Genomic DNA, 19,471 nt, shown 5'->3' on the forward strand with positions numbered 1-19,471 from the left:
ATGATTCCGGACATCTATAGCTTGGAACGTGATGGGGGCTCCTATCCCTTACCAGAGGGCTGGGGTGAGAATCAACGGAGCAGGCAGTACCGCCCTGCCCTGAACAAGGTAGCTCTGGTCTTCAGTCCCATGCCGCAACCACAGATGCCTGCCGACGGTGGCTCTTTATAGAGTCACTTCACAGGAGCACGAATTTAGTCCTCACGGTAGCCCAGGGCGCTGGAATATGATTAGGAACCCCACTCGTTCATGTAGAGACTGAGGCTTGGTAGGGGAGGAACTTGCTCAAGGCTTCACAGTGGGTCAGAGGCAAATTCCAATCACTGCCTTGCCAGAGAACCTTGGGTAGTAGAGGACCCCAGTGCTGTTGGGGGCTAACAGCTCCTTCTGACCCCCCTCCAGCTCTTGGCCTTGTCCCAGGGCACTGAATAACCACTATGGTTAGGCCCAGCTGTGGTGGGACTAGGCCTTTGGGAAGTTAGGACTCAATCTTCTCATCTGTGGCCCTACAGGGCCAAGAGACTCTCTGTGTAGCTCTGGCTGTCCTGGAACTCACTCCACAGAGCTCAGCGGTCAGCTTGCGTCTGTCTCATGAGAGCTGGGACTAAATCATGCACTGCACCTCCCATCTCCCCTCGTTCATACAGTAAGTGCTTAATAAAAAGCTTTGCAAACCTTAGGATCGCTCTGCTGAGTCTGCTGCCAGCCCCTGTCCCAGCCCCCCTCCCGCCCCTGACCCCCGCACCCCCGTGTTCCCTCCGCTCAGCTCGGTCCAGCCCAGTTCTCCGGAGATTGAAGTTCGTGTACAAAGAGGAGCATCCGTTCAAGAAGCGCCGTTCTGGGGGCGAGAAAATCCGAAAGAAATACCCAGACCGGGTCCCGGTGATAGTGGGAAAGCTCCCAAAGCTCAGACAGGGCACCTGGACAGAAACAAATGCCTGGTGCCTTCTGATCTTACAGTTGGTCAGTTCTGCTTCTTGACCCGGAAGTGAATTCATCTCCGCGCCGAAGATGCCTTGTGTTTCTTCGTCAACAATGTCATTTCACCCACCAAAGCCACGATGGGTCAGCCGTACCAGGAACACCTTGAAGAAGACTTCTTTCCGTACATCCCTACAGTGATGAAAGCATCTACAGTCTGTGAGGCTCTGTACCTGAGGTGGGGGGGCCATTCTATAAAGAGAGGTCGCGCTCCTTCCTTGACATCCAGTTCCTCTTGCAGGTTCGAACACCATTCCTTTCTTCAGGACCTGCACCTCCTGTGTGAGGCTGTCTCTCCAGGGCCTCTCAGCGGGAGGGGTAATGGCAGATACAGCCTCTGTACATCTCTCTTTCCCCTTGTTTACCCTCCATTCCCACTCTGCTTTAGTCTTCCTGATTGTCAATCTGTCACATCGGATGATTGTTTCGGTTTCTATCCCCTTTCTAACTGCCCATCGCGCTCAGCACCCCAATAATCCCTTCCTTTCACTCCCTTCTTTTTGGGGGGTGGATGGCAGGGATTGACATTGGGGGCGGGGAGGTGGGAGGCATATCAATAAAAAGGAAGCCACGGAGCTAAACTGAAAAATACATAAATAAATAAACTTCGCTTCTCAGCCTGCTCAGAACTTTCCTTCCTTTCCACCCAGTTCCATGGATAAACCAGTCTCTCTGGTCGGACCATCCCCATGCCCTTTGCTGAACACCTTCCAGGTGGCCTCCTCTGCCAGCAGCCAAGGGCTCCCCTGGGACTCCCTGACAAAAGGATGGGCCAGAGGCGACATGTGCTCTGGCAGATGGACAGCTGGGTTCCTCTTGGGTAGATACAAAGCAAATTTGTTGTGGTGTAGTGAGCCAGACTGGTAAGACATCCGTTCCTGGTCTCATTTAATCCTACTGGAGAAAAGCAGGAGGTAGCTACCTCTTTCTGTGGAGGAAGCTGGGCCTCAGAGAGAATGTCTCACTTTCTCAGACCCCTCAGCCTGGCAATTGGGTGGCCAGGACTGATGTCAACCAGAAACCACAGTCCAGGCTCTGCCCTGCCTGGGGAGGTGGGCATCTGTCCCATTTCTCTTCAGTACCCCTGGACCTAGTACAGGCTCTGCACAAACACAGCAACTGGAAATACATGGTGGAGGGACTGGGGAGAGATAGTAAAGTGATTTCCACACTCACATTGATGATTTGAGTTGGATCCGTACCACCACCACCACCACCACCCCCCACCCACACACATACAAAAAAGCTCAAGCATTTGTTAATTCAGCACTGGGGAGGTAGAGGCAGCCAGATCCCTAGGGCTTACAGGCGAATTCTAGATTCAATAAGAGACTCTTTCAAAATCAAGGCAGATGGTTTCTGGGGAACAGCACTCAAAGTTGGTCTCTGGCTTCCACACATGCGTTCCTCTCTCTCTCTCTCTCCTCGCTTCTCCACCACTTCTGCCCCCTTCCCCAGTGGGATGGACTGACTCAGAGGGAAAGATTCCTAGAGGGAAAAGCAGACCCCATTTCCTGCTGGACACAGCTCTCTTCAGGACCCTTCTGCCGCCCCAGCTCCTAGCAAAGCCTGGATGCAAATGAGCTTTGTGGACCAGCTAAGGCGTGGTTACAGTCCTGGCCACACAGCCGACTTCCGCCCATGTCTATCTCATCAGAAAACCCAAAGTGCTGATGCCGCCGTTCTTGAAAAAGACTCCTGTCATCAGCTGTCCACAGCTCCTTCTCCATCCCTCTGAGCTGAATTCTCACATGCCTGTCCCAAGAACCGCAGGCTCCTTTGGCTCCCTCTGACGTGGAGGATGGAGAAAGACAGGCATACTCACCTGCTGAGTGCTTCTGCATAGTCTGAGCACTTCCTGCATACATTAGCACGTGCGAGCTCTTTTCTTTTTCCCAGTAGCCCCAGAGGCAGGGCTGCATGGCTGTACTGGTTGGATCAGAAGGCCAAGAGACACAGGATCACTGAAATGGCTTGTTCAGGATCCTCTGGCTAGCGGGAGGCTGAACTCGGATAGGTCTTGCCCTGGAATTTAGCCCTTTCTCTACTGTCTTCTTCCTGATATAGGGTGGCCATTGCAGTTCTCAGTGCGTGTCAACCTGGCGACACCAGATCCGTCACCTCAGTGAGGAGTGGAGGAAGCACCTAGGATCAACTTACTAATTCAAGGGCCCAATGAATTATTCACACCGCCATTTACTTGGAGGCCCTTCCAGCCTCACCTCTCTTTCCCTCTCAGACCCTTGGATCCTGACCCCTGAACTCAGCTTTGGTGCGGGGTAGCCCCTGGTGAGGAGATGCCAGCTGAGCTGGGGGCCTGCCTATTGTTGGCAGTGGTACTGCTGAACTCAGGTCCTGGGACCCAAGCCATGGAAGGTAGGTGACCTGGCAACTCACAGCAGGGCGGATGGAAGGAGGGTGCAGGGGAAGCAGGGGTTCAGGAAGCTGGAGCCAGAAAGTAGGAATCACTTTGGGGACCCGGCTCAGTTGAAGTGCACGCTTGCTCTTGAGGAGTGAGGCCTGCTGTGGGCTTCCAACACACAAGAGCATTTAACCTGCAGAACAAAGTCCCAGGTGAGGGCTGGCCTGCTTCCACAGATAAAGAAATTCAGGGCTGAGGGCTTAGGTACAAGGCCACACAGTTGTGGCACATGAAAGGAATGGCTCAGAGGTGTGGAAGGCCCACCCACCAGAAGGACCCTCTTTCTGGGAGCCCACTGCACCTCACACGGCGGCAAGCCGTGCCAACTTTCTTGCTGTGCCATTTGGTGCCTCTGGTGTCCTGGCTCCAATGTGTCTGGGTCCTTGCTGGTTCTCTTTCTAAGAATGCCTTGCCCGGCTGGCCCTCTGCCTGGGAAAAGGTTCTTCCTGGAGTTTCTTAGAAGGGTTCTGTTTCTCTTTAAAATACTTTTCCAATTACATTTATGGCGTGTGCAGGGGACGCGTGCAGAGAGCACATGCACGTGGGAGAGCTGCATCACACCCGTGGGGGTCAGAGGGCAAAGTGGGGAGCTTGCCCTCTCCTTCCGCCATGTGTGTACAGGCGTTAAGTTCGGGTGGCCAGGCTCAGTGGTGAGAGCCTTTATCCCCTGAGGCATCTAGCCAGTCTCCTCTGCTCACCTGAGTATTGTTACGTACTAACTCCCAAGGCTTGGGTGGCTTTGACATGACCCTGAGGGTTAGTGTACCTGGCTAGATCTTTGTAAGCAAGATTTCCACTTATGTTGGTGACCAGGGCCACCTAGGCCACAGGAGTTCCACTCTGACACTTGTGTGGTCAGCGTGCGGGGAGAACAAGAGTGGACACTGGAACAGAGGTCCCTCCATCTTCTTACCATACGGCTATGAACTAGACACCATTCCTGGAAGCAGCCTGCTCAGAGAGGGAGGAAATCATGTGACCTGCACTGCCCTTGCACTACCTCTGTCTGCCTGGCAAGAAGGAGGCTAGCACCAGGTGCTTGTCTGAGGTCCACAAAGGGGAGTTATGCCCCCCATCTTCACCAAGAAATGCAATCTTTCTTCCCACTCTGCACAGATCACTTCTTCTGTGGATCTTGGTGCTCCCCTAGTGTTGGTGCTCCCCTAATGCTGGTGCTCCCCTAATGCTGGTGCTCCCCTAATGCTGGTGCTCTCCTAATGCTGGTGCTCCCCTAATGCTGGTGCTCCCCTAATGCTGGTGCTCCCCTAATGCTGGTGCTCCCCTAATGCTGGTGCTCCCCTAATGCTGGTGCTCCCCTAATGCTGGTGCTCCCCTAATGCTGGTGTTCCCCTAATGCTGCTGTCCCCCTAACCCTACACGACACAGGATATATCATAATCGCAGGTATGGCTTTACTCTGCTCAGCCCCACCCCTCCTGTGAGCTCGCCTGGGATGGAGGCTCAGTACAAATCAGCAGAGACCTTTGGCTGAGCTATGTCTTCAAAGGGATGTTATTCAAGTGTGCTTTTTATTGTTGAAGTACTGAGACTGCTTATCTCACAGAAGTTTCTTCATCCTCGGCTTGGCCAAATGGAGCTTCATGGTGTTAGGAACATTCTTGTTTCTAAGCCAGGCAATGGCTGTGCACACCTTTAATCCTAGCACTTCGGAGGCAGAGGCAGGCAGGTCTTGAAGTTTGAGGCCAGCAGGGTCTACAGAGTAAATTCTTGGACAGCCAGGACGACACAGAGAAACCTTGTCTGGAAAAAAATACACACATACCCACACACTCACACACACTCACACATACTCACACACACAGAGGAAGAAGAATGTTTTTGGGGCTGCCAAGAAGGGTCAGCACTGGGCTGGAGAGATGGCTCAGCAGTTAAGAGCACTGACTGCTCTTCCAGAAGTCATGAGTTCAAATCCCAGCAACCACATGGTGGCTCACAACCATCTGTAATGAAATGTGATGCCTCTTCTGGTGTGTCTGAAGAGAATATTCACATACATTAAATAAATAAATCTTTCAAAAAGAAGAAGAAGAAGGGTCAGCACTGGCTGCTCCTCCAGGGAGCCTGGTTCTTTCCCAGTATCCATGTCATGAGGAAGTTCATAGCTCTCTGTTCCAGGGGATCCAACACACTGGCATCTGCGGGCACCTACACTAATGCATACTCCCATGTGGACACACATGAACACATGTAATTTAAAACAAAAATAAATCTTGAAGGAGGAGGAGGTTTCTTTGTGGGGCCAGTGAGACGACTCAGCAAGTAAAAGCATTTGCTCAAAGAGTCTGATGGCCCGAGGTTGGTCCCTAGAACCACACACAGAAGGTTGTCCTGAGTCTCTGCATTTCCCCCACCTCCGTGATGCACACACAAATTCACAGACGGTAACAAATAAAATCTATATTTTAAAGATTGAGTTATTTTTGTTTCATGTGTGTATTTTGTCTGCCTTAATGTCTGTGAACCCGTTGTATGCCTGGCACCTGTGGGGGCCAGAAAAAGGTATCAAAGCCCCTGCAACTGGAGTTACAGACAGTTGTGAGCTGCCATGTGGGTGCTGGGAATGGAACTGAGGTTGTCTGCAAGAACAGGAAATGCTTTTAACCACAGACTCAAAATTTAATAATTTTTTTCTTTAAAGTGTGCTCTTTTATAAGCTGTGGAGGTAGCTCATTTGGTAAAGTGTTTGCCATGCAAGCAGGAAACCTGAGTTCAAGACCCAGAAGCCACAGAATAATACTGCACCAGGGCTGGGGATGTGGGAAAAGCAGATCCCCGGGCACTGGCCAGGCAGCCTAAGCTACTTGGTGGGTTCCAAGCCAATTAAAAAAAAAAAAAACAAAAAAACAAAAAAAAAACGTCTTAAAACACAAGACACAGATGGATGGCCTCTGAGGAACAACATCTGGAGCTGTGCTCTGGCCTCCATGAGCACACCTGTGCACACACAGATGCTCCTTCAGCTGGGTGTAGTGGTGCATGCTTGTAATCTTAGCACTCAGGAACCAACTCAGAAGGATCCAAATAATTCTGAGGCCAGATTGGTCTGCGTAATGAAAAACTCTGGCTCAAAACTAACTAATAAAAGTTGTTTGTTTCCTTTTTAATGTAGGGAACAGTGGTGCATCTCGGTAGTCCTAGTCACTGGGGAGCTGAGGCAGGAGGATCACTTGAGACCAGGAATTCATGCACAAATACACTCGCAAGCACACACACATGCACACACACACACACACACACACACACACACACATTTTATCCTAGCACTCCGAAGGCTGAGACAAGAGGATCTGCAGTTCAAGGTTAGCCTAGTCTCTAAAACTATGACTTTGTAAGTAATAGAGTGTATACATTTCAAATTGTATAGCATTCTACTTTATAAAGTTTTCTCTTGGCTTATTTTATTTTAAAGATTTATTTATTTTATGTATGTGAATACATTGTCACTGTCTTCAGGCATACCAGAAGAGGGCATCAATCCCATTGCAAATGGTTGTGAACCACCATGTGGTTGCTGGGAATTGAACTCAGGACCTCTGGAAGAACAGTCAGTGTTCTTAACCACTGAGCCATCTCTCCAGCCCCTCTCTTGGCTTATTTTTACATTTGTCAGTTCTTTGGCATTTCTTACACACAGACAATACATCCTAACTACACACTAACTTTCCCTTGGCTCTCGTCTGCCTCTGTCGACCCTATGGCTGCTGCTGTGGTTATCATTGTTTTTGAATCATCATCTGGGGTGATAGAATTTGAGGCTGGTCTGAGACTACTCAGTGATACCTTGTCTTAAAAACCAAAACAACAAAAATATATCTGGTTTTCAAAACTAGGCAACACTGAGCAAGCTTCACAGGGAATGCCTGTGTGGCCAGCCACCTAGGCTTTCTTTCTCACCAACCTTTTCCTTGGCAATAGCACAGCATTAATGATGCTGTCTAATGTAGCATTTCATTAAACTTGTCAAATCTGGTTTCCTAATTGCCTTTCATTGTGTCCTTTTAAATTATCGCTTTCTATTTATTTACTTATTGTTTGTTTCTTCTTTTTGAGACAGTGTGTCTCTGTGTGGCCAGCCTGGAACTTCCTAAGAAGACCAGGGTTCTTGAGCTCTCAGAGATCTGTTTGCCTCTGCCTTCCTAATGCTGGAGTTAAAGCTGTGTCCACCACTCACTGTTCTCTCCAGAGCTTTTCTCTCTCCTGTCTGCTTCACATTCCGCTTGCATTTATTGTCTTCCCACCAGGACATGTGTGCTGAGAGCAAGAATTGCTATTCCTGCTGACCTCCAAGCGCTGAGTGCTGCCCAGTGCGCAAACAGTGTGTGTTGTGTGACTAGAAGAATGCTTCCCCGTTATCTGAAAGCTTGACTGAGTGCAGGCACGCACTGAGAGTGATTCGGGACCCTGACCTGTTTTCTTTCCAGCCACAAGGACCCAGACTTGCCTCATGTATCCAAAACTGACCCAGAACCCGAAACCCAGAACTGACTCTCAGCATCCTTTTCTCTTGCTTCAGGTGTCAAGTGTGGGGGTGTGCTCTCGGCACCATCCGGAAACTTCTCCAGCCCAAACTTCCCGAGTCTGTATCCCTACAACACAGAGTGCAGCTGGCTGATCGTGGTGGCTGAGGGCTCCTCCGTGCTACTCACCTTCCACGCCTTTGACCTGGAGTACCATGACACCTGTGCCTTTGACTTCCTGGAGATCTACAACGGGGCCTCTGGAGACAAGGGCAATCTGCTGGGCAGGTTCTGTGGCCAGGTGCCCCCACCCCCCTTCACCTCCTCCTGGCATGTCATGTCTGTTGTCTTTCACTCAGACAAGCATGTGGCCAGCCGAGGCTTTTCCGCAGGCTACCAGAAAGGTCAGCAGAAACGCTGGCCCCAGCTGCCAGGGTGGGGGTAGGGGTGAGGGTGGGGAGGGGGATTCGGGGGCAGTGCACAGGGGAGGTGAATGATCAGCAGCTTAGTGTGGACACTCTGCAATCAGGATGACCTCGATTTCACAAATGTGTCTTCCTTCACACCCATGACCCCCCGGGAAACCAGTCCCTGCCAACCTTATACTCCCTGCTTCCTCCACGACCTGGGTCCTCTAGGCAGGTTGCTGCTCCCTGAAAGGAGGTCCGCAGGGATGCTCCACCTTTGTCCTCTCTGAGTACAGCATCAGACCACAGGAGGACCCCGGCTGATGTTCCTGCTGTTGAAATTCTGTGGCTTCTGCCTCCTTCCCCTGCCCCTACCTGTGGTTTCTCCTCTCTGGGGCTTTTCCCCCAAAGTGTCACTTACTAGTGCTCCTGAATCCCCAACTCCTCCAAGCAAACCTGTCACCTACTATAGAGCCTCATAAAGTGGAGCCTTGGCCCTGCTCTTTAGCCTTCTTGCCCCCTCCTTCCTGTTTTGAGATCCTATGCACAGATCCAAAACTCCTTTCTTCCCAGGAAAAGATCTGGTAGATGCCTCTGTGTCAGCCCACTCAGGATAGCCACAAATGCCCCTGTCCACAGGTCAACTCCCAGCAACCCTCAGACAAAACAGCAGCCTCTGTTGAAGTTAGAAGCACAGAACTGTGGTGTGTTAAACCTCAAGAACAAGAGGCTACTCTGACCAGAGCATGGGGGCCTTAGGCCTGGGGGTTGTGGGACTTTAAGGTATCAAAGTCCTCACATCACACAAAATGCTCTCTGGCATCTTTACCAACAAGAATAGCTGATGGTAGATAGAGCTGTCTCATTGATCTTTGAGATCTAAAAAAGATAAAAGATAAAGATAGTATTTTAATCATATGCATTTATTTCACAAGTTTACATTTGTGTATGTGTATGCCTGTGTGTGTGTGTGTGTGTGTGCTTGCATGTGTGTGTGCATGTAAGCCAAAAGTAAATCTTAGGTGTTGTCCCTTAGGAGCCATCCACCTTACAGGGACCTGGGCTCTCCAACTAGGCTAGAGTGGCTGCTGGCCAGGGAGCTCCAGAGATCAACTTGCCTCAGTCTCCCTAGCTCTCAGATAGTTCAAGCCACCATGCCTGACTTTTGTGGGAATGCTGGGAATGAAATTTGGGTCCTTAGGTTTGGTCAGCAAACACTTTAACAGCTGAGTTACTGCCCTGGTCCCAGGCTCACGTTTCCAGCATTCGCTTGTGAAAAGCCAGTCCCTAAAAATTGTGAATGTTGATGGGCTAACTCCACTGGGCTAAATTTTCCTGTATAAGATGTATAACTTTGGCTTCTGTCTTTTATTATTCTAAAAGATAGTTGGGCTGGGATATTGCTCTGTGGGTAAGTGACTTTGGATTCCCAGCATCTCCACATGAGATACAGGAATGGACGTGCACACCTGTGACCCTGGTTGTTGGCCATTGAACCTAGCAGGAAATTAACAAGCTTCAGATTCAGAGAGAGACACTGTCTCAGAGAGAAAAAGCAAAGACAGAGAGAGCAGGATAGCTGTCCTCCTCTGACCTCCAAACATACACACATCTGCATACATATACCCACACATATATGTAATTACATGTAAACATATGTAAGCCACACATATATGTAAAACACACACATTGGAAACACAGCATAAAAATTCCAGAGTATCTATCTGCTCAGGTTGTAGATATTAATTGATGGGATATCACAGACTATCACCAGATACCTTCTCACGTCACCATAAATCTGATGCCCGGAGAGGAGACACTATTACCTACATTAACACAGTTGAGCAGGAAGCCAGGGCTTCATCTGTCTGCTAGCTAGGTGACCTGTCCGTGCCTCTTGGCTCTTGTCACCTCAGTGAGGTCTGCCAATCTCTATGCCTCTGTCTGAGGGTTTTGGTGCTGTCTTTTCTATCACTGTGACAGACCCTTATGACTGAGACAACTTATAAAGGAAAATGTTTAATTTAGGGCTCACGGGTGCAGAGGGTGAGAGTCCACAACTATCATGGCAGCAGGCAGGAAGGCATGGCGCTGGAGCAGTAGCTGAACACTTACCTCTGGATTCAAAGCTTGAGAAAGAGAGCTAGCTAACTGGGAATAGCATGGGCTTTTGAAACCTCAAAGCCTGCCCCATGTGACACACTTCCTCCAATAGGCCACACCTCCTAGCCCTTCCCAAATAGTACCACTGACTGGAGACAGAGTATTCAAATATATGAGCCTATGGGGGCATTCACCTTCAAACAACCACTGAGTGTATAATTCCCTATCCTCTCCATTCCTGGAGTAGCATAACTCGGATGCATGCTTTGTTCCCCACTGGACATTCCCTAGTGGGGTTTAGCGACCGCCTTTAACACACCTTTCCATCTTATCTCACCCCCTTACTCCCACTTGGGGAGTCTGGATCTTCAAATAAACCCCTTGTCTTTATCCCCAGGCCTACCTGAGCGGACTCAGGCCTGGTCAGATAAGTTACTTGGTCTCTCACTGTAAAAGGTGAGTCAGGGTACAGATCTGTGCCTACCACACGTGTTTGTTGAGCAATGTTTTGGGTGTCTGGTTCCCTGGGGAGGAGGTCAGCTCAAGTGGGCTCCCTTGCAGATATGTGCGGTGGTGTCCTGACCGGCCTGTCAGGGGTCCTCAGCAGTCCTGAATACCCCAACAACTACCCCAACAACGTGGAGTGCCACTGGCTGATCCGTGCGTCGGGACCTGCGGCTGTCAAGCTGGTGTTTGTGGACTTCCAGGTCGAGGGCAGCGAAGAATGCATGTATGACTACGTGGCTGTGCTTGGAGCACCAGGCCCTGCCCACGGGCACTACTACTGTGGCCGCACCAGACCGCCTACCCTTGTGTCCCTGGGCCATGAGTTGCAGGTGGTCTTCAAGTCTGACTTCAACATTGGAGGCCGGGGCTTCAAGGCCCACTACTTCTCAGGTAGAAGGGGCCAAGGCTATGGTAACCTGTGCACTCCTGCCTACTGCCTTGCTTAGGGAGTCAATTAATGCTTGCTTGTGGCCTCAGGGCTTGGGTTTTCTGCACTGTGTCTAATGGCTTAGCGCACCCTTTTGGACCAACACCTAAGCCTGATCTGGTCATGTTCTTGCTCAGATGGGATCAGTCCCTTCTAAATGCCTTAGAGCAATGGTTCTCAACCTTTGGGTCGTGACCCCTTTGGAGGGTCACATAACTGTTCCACAGGGGTCATATATCAGATATCCTGTAAACCAGATATTTATACTGTGACTCATGACAGTCTCAAGATTACAGTTATGAAGTAACAACAAAAATAATTTTATGGAGCTGTGCGGTGGTGGTGCATGCCTTTAATCCTGATACTTGGGAAGCAGAGACCTGAGTTCAAGTCCTGCCTGGTCTACAGATTGAGTTCCAGGACATCCAAGGCTACACAGAGAAACCCTGTCTTTAAAAAACATGAAATAATAATAATAATAATAATAATAATAATAATAATAATTTTATGGCTGGGTCATTACAACTTGAGGACCTGTATTAAAGGGTCACATCACGGATGGTTAGGAACCACCGCCTTAGAGAATTCCTTCATACTCTTATCTACCTCGCGCCATTTTTGTCCAACCCCCTGCCTGATGGTGAGCTAGCTCCTTTTTTTTTGTGCCTGGAATGCACTATGCGCTGACGTGATGTGCTCCTAGAAGAACAGGTGAGCTTCAGAGAATCCACAGTCCCCAGAGAAAGATGGGTAGTTCAGTGAAGAGCTACTGCCATGAGTGCTAACAGGTAGAATCACAGAGGACTTCCTAGAGGAGGAATTGAGCAGACCCTTGAAGTCACCCCAGGGGCATGAACAGTGTGTGGGAAGGCACAGAGAGCAGGCAGCTGAGAGCAAGGCTGGCAGGTAGGCAGAATGTGAGCTTCCCACGCTGAGAGACACAGTGTGTGAGGCACAGAGAGCAAGGCTGGCAGGTAGGCAGAATGTGAGCTTCCCACGCTGAGAGAGAATGAGAGCTTCCCACAGTGTGTGAGGCACAGAGAAAAGTCCGCCATAGCTCACGCTTGCAGAGACCCATGGGCTGTCAGCCGTGGTCTTTGGGCCTGTGGTGAGGCAGAACATTATGGCAGGGAGCGAGGAGTAGAACAAAGCTGCTCCCTTATGACAGGCAGGAAGCAGAGACATAGAAAACAAGGGACTGAAGGGCATTTCCCCCACCCCCCATGAGCCAACCTCCTCCCAGTAAGCCCCGTGTCCTAAAGCCTCTACCACCTCCCAGTAGTACCTCAGGCTGGAGACCCTGACTTTATTTATCATTTATTTTGTGCGTACGCATTACTTCCTTCTCCCCAGGGGAATGCCAGGAGGTGTTCACGGCTGTGCGTGGCAACTTCTCCAGCCCGCAGTACCCTGGCGCCTACCCCAACAATATCCGTTGCCACTGGACCATCCGCCTGCCCCCTGGCTACCGGGTCAAGATCTTCATCCTGGACCTGGGCTTGGAGGAGCCCAACAGCCTAACCGGAACCTGTGACTTTGACCATCTGGCAGCCTTTGATGGCGCCAGCGAGGAGGCGCAGCTGCTGGGGATGTGGTGTGGACATCACCTGCCACCGCCTGTCACCTCCAGTCACAACCAGCTCCTGCTTCTGCTGCACACTGACCGTAGCACCTCTGGCAGAGGCTTCTCCGTGGCCTACATTGGAGGTCAGCTGGGTTGAGGGGGTGGGTCCTGGGCAACTCTGCGGCCCCCTTCCCGTGTTCACCGTGACACATCCCCTCCACGGTCTGCTCCAGGCCCTACTCGGTTGCCCACCCTGAGGACCTTTGAGGCCACTCCAGTACGGCCTTTGTTTATTTCCACTGTCACGGGGACCTTCTTTTCATAGCTTCTGACAACATGATTCCCAGTTCTCCCCCAACCTGACTCCTTTCCCCGTGGGTTTGTCTGCCTCTTGGATATTTGATCCAGTTTCCAGGATCGCTGCACAAAATATGTCAAGTTAGCAACGGTAAGTAGGTGAAAACAGCGAGATGCCACCAGCCTTGCCTGCGCCATTCCGAAGCTGACAGGACAGAGGGTACTAACATTCTCACTCATCACTGTGCCAGCCAGGCAACCCCTGAACGGGGCCAGGGACTTAGAATTTCCTAAGGGCGCTGCTGAGATACTTGTGTTTACAACAGAGATGGCATCCTGTCCACAGCCACGGCTGGGAAAGGAGAAGAGAGGTGACGGCCACAAAAGTCACCTTAACCAGGGAACCTGAGCAACTGCCAGAGCACTCTCGATGCTTTGTCCTCAGTCACGGTGTTCCCAAGTCAGTCACATGGTCATCCCTCTTCTGCAGAGGTGACCGGGAAGCTAGCTTCAAGGCTCTTCTAACTTTTGTCATGTGAACTCAGTGGTACGAGGCCAGTGAGACCCCGAGTTGGGTGAGGAGTAAGGCTACAGGGTACGCCTGGCTCTGGGGACATCCTCATCAGGGGAGGGACCCTTTTTCCTCGTCCCTGGCAGCAGAGGAGATGAGGATCCCAGTCACTGCAAGCTGGTGGCCCACAGAGACCCAGTGAAGAATTGGGACTCTTGGCACAGTTTCCTGTGATTCTTCATGGACAGGGAGAATACTGTGAGGCCGGGTGCCATCTGGGTCCTGCCCAGTGACCTAGAGCATCCCTTCTGCTTCCCAGATCCTGGTTTTCTCACCTGTACAGGAGGAACTTTGATTGAAGGGTTTCAGGGTCCAGCTTGCCTCAGAGAGCCTGAGTCTCCAGCCCAGCCCGAGGAGTGCTAAGTGATTTAGGCCCCGCCTCTTCTTGCAGCATCTCTGGAGATGAGGGTGGGGGTGTTCTGGCTCTTGTTCCGGGACCTTCTGTGATCCCTTCACAAGCCCCTGTGGGAGTCTAGGGTCAGACAGGGTACTCACGCTGGACCAGCACCAGATGGGGCCCAGGCTGTAGGCAGCCTCTCCACAGGGAGGGCAGCCTCAGCATCAATCACTGAACACACAGTTCAGTGCCACCGAGATCATCGTGGGAGACGGCGGACCCATAAATCCCCGCCTGCCCAGACACCCGAGGTTGAAATATGTCTGAGACATTTCCCAGAGAGGACTGAGGGATTCAGAAATCTGCCTGCCAGGTTTCCTTTTTCTCCCAGCTAGCTACCAACCCCCCACCTGCCTCTGCCTTGCATGTACACTCAGAGTCACACTCTCGCACAGCACAGAGCATGCTGGGAGCTGACGGATTGTGGTGAGGAGACTGGTAAATAGGGGATCCTGCCCACCACCTCCCTCAAGTCTGAAATCCAAACTTGGCCACAACCGGCAGCTTCACCCCTCGGAGATTTGTTTTCAAAATTGAAGTGGCTTGCACCGTCCAAGGCCATCAAAGGGAGGGACAACAGGGTTCCCCCTCCGTGCCTTCTTTATAGCCACACCCCCTTTCTTCTATATTGGCTCGATTGTCCTCCGCAGCACTCCTGTGCGTTTCCACATTTCTTGTCCTGCACAAGCCGTGGTGTGGCAGACTTCTTCATGGCTAAGTCTGTGTGTATTGTACAGAGGAGGCGCCGTGCAGCCAAGTGATGACACTTTTATTGTGATGAAGAATTCATTCATTCATTCATTCATTCATTTATTTGTTCAGCATTTCCTCAGCCTGCCACGCTCTATGCTGGCCTCAGAGGGGACAGAAACAACGGCACACTACTTGGCCTAAGACCTAGGGGTTCAGGGGAGCAATGCACAAAATATATCCCACCTGAGTCCTATAGTATATCATAAGCACCTTTCCTATTCTGGGGTTCCGTCCCATGTCTACTGTCCTTCCAGGAGGCTAAGGGATGATGGGTCTGACTGTCGCCCTAAAGTCTCAGACTCTCCATCCTGTTCCAGTGGTGCCCATGAACGTGAGCTGTTCTCGCACGGACTTCCAGATCCTGATCTCTGCCCAGGCACTGGCCCCACTGGAGCGGACCAAGGTCTACCTGGGTAGCCGGAGCTGTGCAGCCCAGGAAGTTGGTAGTAACTTCCGGATCCAGGCCCGCTTTGACACCTGTGGTACCGAGTCTCAGGTAGGGGGAAGGGAGAGGAAGTATAAGAGATGGGCTCTGAGCCTTACTGAAGGGCATCTGCTATCCTCAGTTTCCCTCCTGGCTCTGATGGTGCACACACAGGCTTGGATGCAGGCTTACTGGCACCCTCATGGGGAACAACCCTAAATTTCCTCCCTGCTCCTCTCTTTGAGAACCCCCAGGGGAATGGAATCCCTGATCCCTTTAATATGCACAGCTCTTCTCCTGTTCTCTTCTTGCCCATCCCCCCTAACCTTGTGACCCCAATACATCTCTGGACTCCACAAATGAATGAGTCTTTCAAGTAAGGATCCTACAAAGGCTGTGGAGCTTAGAAGTGAGCTATTTCTACTATCCTTTGCTCCTGGAGGCTGTGGACCCAGGCTGGGGTGGGTAGGGAGGAGGGGCCTGAGAGAGAACCCAGGCAGTGTAGTACCCCAACACCCTGAATTATGTCCTTAGGAGAATATAGGGAAGGGGGTGGGAAGAGAAGGAACAGTGGTCTGTCCCTGTGAGAGCCCCCAGCTCTGAAACCTGGGTGTTTGTAGTCTGGCTTGGCCTGAAGCCTCATGCCCTTAGGGTTTTACTGCTGTGAACAGACACTGTGACCAAGGCAAGTCTTATAAAGGACAACATTTAATTGGGGCTGCCTTACAGGGTCAGAGGTTCAGTCCATTATCATCAAGGCAGGAGAATGGCAGCATCCAGGCAGGCATTGTGCAGGAAGAGCTGAGAGTTCTACATCTTCATCAGAAGGCTGCTAGCAGAATACTGACTTCCAGGCAGCTAGTGGTCTTATGACCCACACCACAGTGACACACCTGTATAAACTCTATTCTATACCGTACCGTTGTGTGGCTGGTCCCTCAGGAGAAAGGGATGCCTAATATGGGTCTCCCAGAGGCATCCCCCTTGCCCTATACCTCACCACACCTCCATAGAACAACCCTCCCCCTCCTTTGTCTTTTTCCTAATATTGGTGCCAAAGCCCGGGACATATCTTTTCTTTATCTTTTTATGTACCACCCACAGCTCCTGCCCTGCTTTGTCCCGTGTCCTGATTCTGTGTCTCAAAAATCAAGACTACAGGTTCCCCTTAGAGAGTGGGGAGTAGGTCAAGGCAGACTAACTGAGGCAGGCTGACCAAGGGCACAGACGCAAAGGCTTCTTTGGGGATATGGGATCCAGGGCCATCAGAAGCCCAAGCTTGGGAGAGGTCATAAAAACACTATGACACTCATTCACACCTTCCCAAAGAGGCCACCCTGTCTTGGATGATGGGAATTCTCAATTTCCTGTACCTATGTATTCCTTCCAATTTAGGCAGCTTCACAGCTCAGACACCATTTTCAGAAGTGGCAGCCTTGCATGGGGCAGCTTGGGCAGTCTGAGGAGTGTGGCGTTAGGTGTGGAGTTGGCATACATGTAGCCAAACAGGCTCATGTCACTGCACCCCTGAAAACCTGGCTTCTCCGAGGCTGGCCTACACTTCTCGCCCACTTAGGGCAACTTGACCCCTGATTCCTTCATTCCAGAGATGAGAGGCTGTAGTGAGCCAAGCCACTCACATCATGTTTTTCAGGGGCTCTTCCCAGACCTAGAATGAGGGGGTCATCTAGGGTGGTGGCTTTAGAATGACCAGGGCCTCAACAAACAGTAGGGGCCCCTGCTTCATACATCATTGAGAGAATGCTCCTGAGGGAAGTTCACACAATAGGGACACAGCTGACAAACAAGCAAAGCAGGAGCTGCTTCTGGGCCGCACACTGGGCAGATGATGGCCTCTGGGCTCAGTGGTCACAGCTGCAAGCCACCAAGGGTGGGGACCCACTCTTCGGTTTGGGTGAAGTGTCACGGCTGGTAGAGTAGGTTGGGCAGGTCAGGGTAAGAATATGGCCTCTGTGGATTTACGCTGCATGGCCTCAGACAAAGGATTTAACCTCTAGGCGCCCCAGTTTCCTTGTCTATAAAATGAGACTGTTAATGACACCAAGAAGGCTATTGTGAGAAGTAAAGGAACTGATACACTTAACTGGAGCCTAAATGGCCCCAGCTCCATGGTCTTTGTTTGTTTTTGAGACAGGGTATCAGGTAGTCTAGACTGGCCTCAGGCTTGCTATATAATTAGAAATGATCTTAACTCTGGAGTTCTCTTCTTCCTGCAATGCTGGGATGAAAGGCGTGCACCAGCACAAGTGGCTAAGTATCGCCAGTGTAACCTCAACTCCACGGTTGCTGGGTTTGTGTTTTTCTGGTGCTGAGAATTGAACCTGGAGCCTCAGAGATGCTTAGTCAAGTGCTCTGACCCCAGGCTATGTCTCCCAGCCTGGGTGTTCTTACTGTTGCTGTCTGTCATTCACCCTAACCCCTGGAAGTCAGGGCAAACATTGGGCCATCAAGTCTGATGCCCTTCGAGACAATCCACTCTCACATTCCCCCTTCCCATAATTAGTGTGTCTGTGTGTGTCTGTGTGTGTGAGGTGTGTTGATCAGAAGACAACTCGTGGGAATTGGATTTTTTTCCTTCCACTGTTTGAGTTTCGGTGACCAAATTCATGTTGTCAGCCTTGGTGGCAAATTCCTTTACCTTCAGAGCCAAGTTGTTGGCCTTGCTGCCCCTTTGATACATGAGAGCTCTGAGGCTCAGAGTGTAAAGGAGTCTGAGGCTAAGCTATGGAATCAGGCAGGTGTCTCTTCAGAGCTTCCTTGGGACTGAGCGTGCCTCTGTGACCCCACAGAGAAGAAATAACACCTCCGTGATTGTCAGCGTGCTGTACATTGACTTCTCTGCTGCTGGCCACGGTGACATCCATGAGTATGAGGTGCGCTGTGAGCCCAGGCGCAAGGAGGCATCCGCCCACCTGCTGTCAGGCTCTGATCTGCTTGGGCCCTACGCTGCCACTGCCGAGCACCTTCAGGAGGCACCACCTGGAGATGAGGCAGAGGTCCTGGAGGGCCCAGGGACTATGGTGACCCAGGACACCAGTGACATCGTCTTCCTGGGCCTCTGCATTCTAGCCGGCATCCTTATGATCATTGCCATTGTGGTCCTGATGCTGCTGTGAGCAGGTAAAGAGCAGCTCGGGGGCCCGTGGTAGGGCAGGGTGGGGCTTGTGGACTCTTGGTGACCATGGGCACGTTATGTTCCTCTCTGAGACCATTTCATACGGATTACTGCTCTGCCCTGCTCCTCACAGGGCTCAGAGAAAAGTGTGTGTGGGTAAAGGCTCTGCAGAGTATCGCAATTGCTGTTGAGTTAATTTTAAGAATATTCTGCTCCCACATGTGTTTCTTGTGAGCTTGGTTAGTTGGGGTCACAGGTAGCAGTGTGAATACAACCCATCCTGTTCTTCACCAACTCAGGGCACCTCCTAGCCTCTCAGACCTTCATGAATAGGAAGTCCAGTATCTGTGCAGGGGCTCCTCCCTCCTTAAGTGACCCAGGTGAAGACCCTCCCTAAAGAACTCTACCCCTGCCTCCAGGAACCGGGTAAGAGAGCCCAGGCTCTGGTTAGTGCCGTCATTTCAGCCCCTGCCACACCACTGAAGACTGGTCCTGAGCATCCTCGTGGGTGCCTTGTGTTTGCTCAGTGTTGCTCACAGAGGTACCGATGGCCTGCTGTGTTCGGTTCCTATAGATGCCAGGTCGGCTGGGCAGCATGCTCAGAGGAGAGGCTGGAACTGAGGTGTTCCTTTTATGTTGAGACTTGTGCCTGAATGCCTTAGACCTTTGGCCAAAATGTTGAGTGAAGTCCCATGTGTCTCCATGCTTGCTCTGATGTTCATGCCACCAGCTCTTCCACACTGAGAATATGAGTTCTCTTTGGAGCCCTCTGCACCTTTTCCTACTCCTTAGAGCTGCACCAGTCCTGCAAATATGCTCAGTCCCCCAGAGCTGCTCCAGTCCCCCAGGGCTGCTCCAGTCCCCCAGGGCTGCTCCAGTCCCCCAGAGCTGATCCAGGTTCTCAGAGATACTTCAGTTCCCCAGAGCTGCTCCAGTTCTCCAGAGTTGATCCAGGTCCTCAGAGATACTTCAGTCCCCCAGAGCTGCTCCAGTCCCCCAGAGCT

General features: G+C 51.3%; 1 protein-coding gene and 1 pseudogene across 2 annotated transcripts; both read left to right on the forward strand.

The window, feature by feature from the left end:
• On the forward strand, positions 1-1,144 carry LOC308424973 (gamma-aminobutyric acid receptor-associated protein-like; annotated as a pseudogene). Its single transcript has 2 exons — positions 1-64; positions 767-1,144. The product of its transcript is annotated as a gamma-aminobutyric acid receptor-associated protein-like (transcript).
• A 2,134-nt stretch (positions 1,145-3,278) lies between these two features.
• CDCP2 (CUB domain containing protein 2) lies at positions 3,279-18,468 on the forward strand (the record flags this gene model as incomplete). Its single annotated transcript, XM_080921453.1, has 6 exons — positions 3,279-3,357; positions 7,938-8,285; positions 10,953-11,288; positions 12,679-13,032; positions 15,225-15,403; positions 18,142-18,468. 6 exons carry the CDS (start codon positions 3,279-3,281, stop codon positions 18,466-18,468), a joined length of 1,623 nt encoding a protein of 540 aa, XP_080777579.1.
• Between the last annotated feature and the right edge of the window lie 1,003 nt (positions 18,469-19,471).

Source organism: Micromys minutus (genome assembly GCF_963924665.1).
Source record: "Micromys minutus genome assembly, chromosome: 9".
NCBI lineage: Eukaryota > Metazoa > Chordata > Mammalia > Rodentia > Muridae > Micromys > Micromys minutus.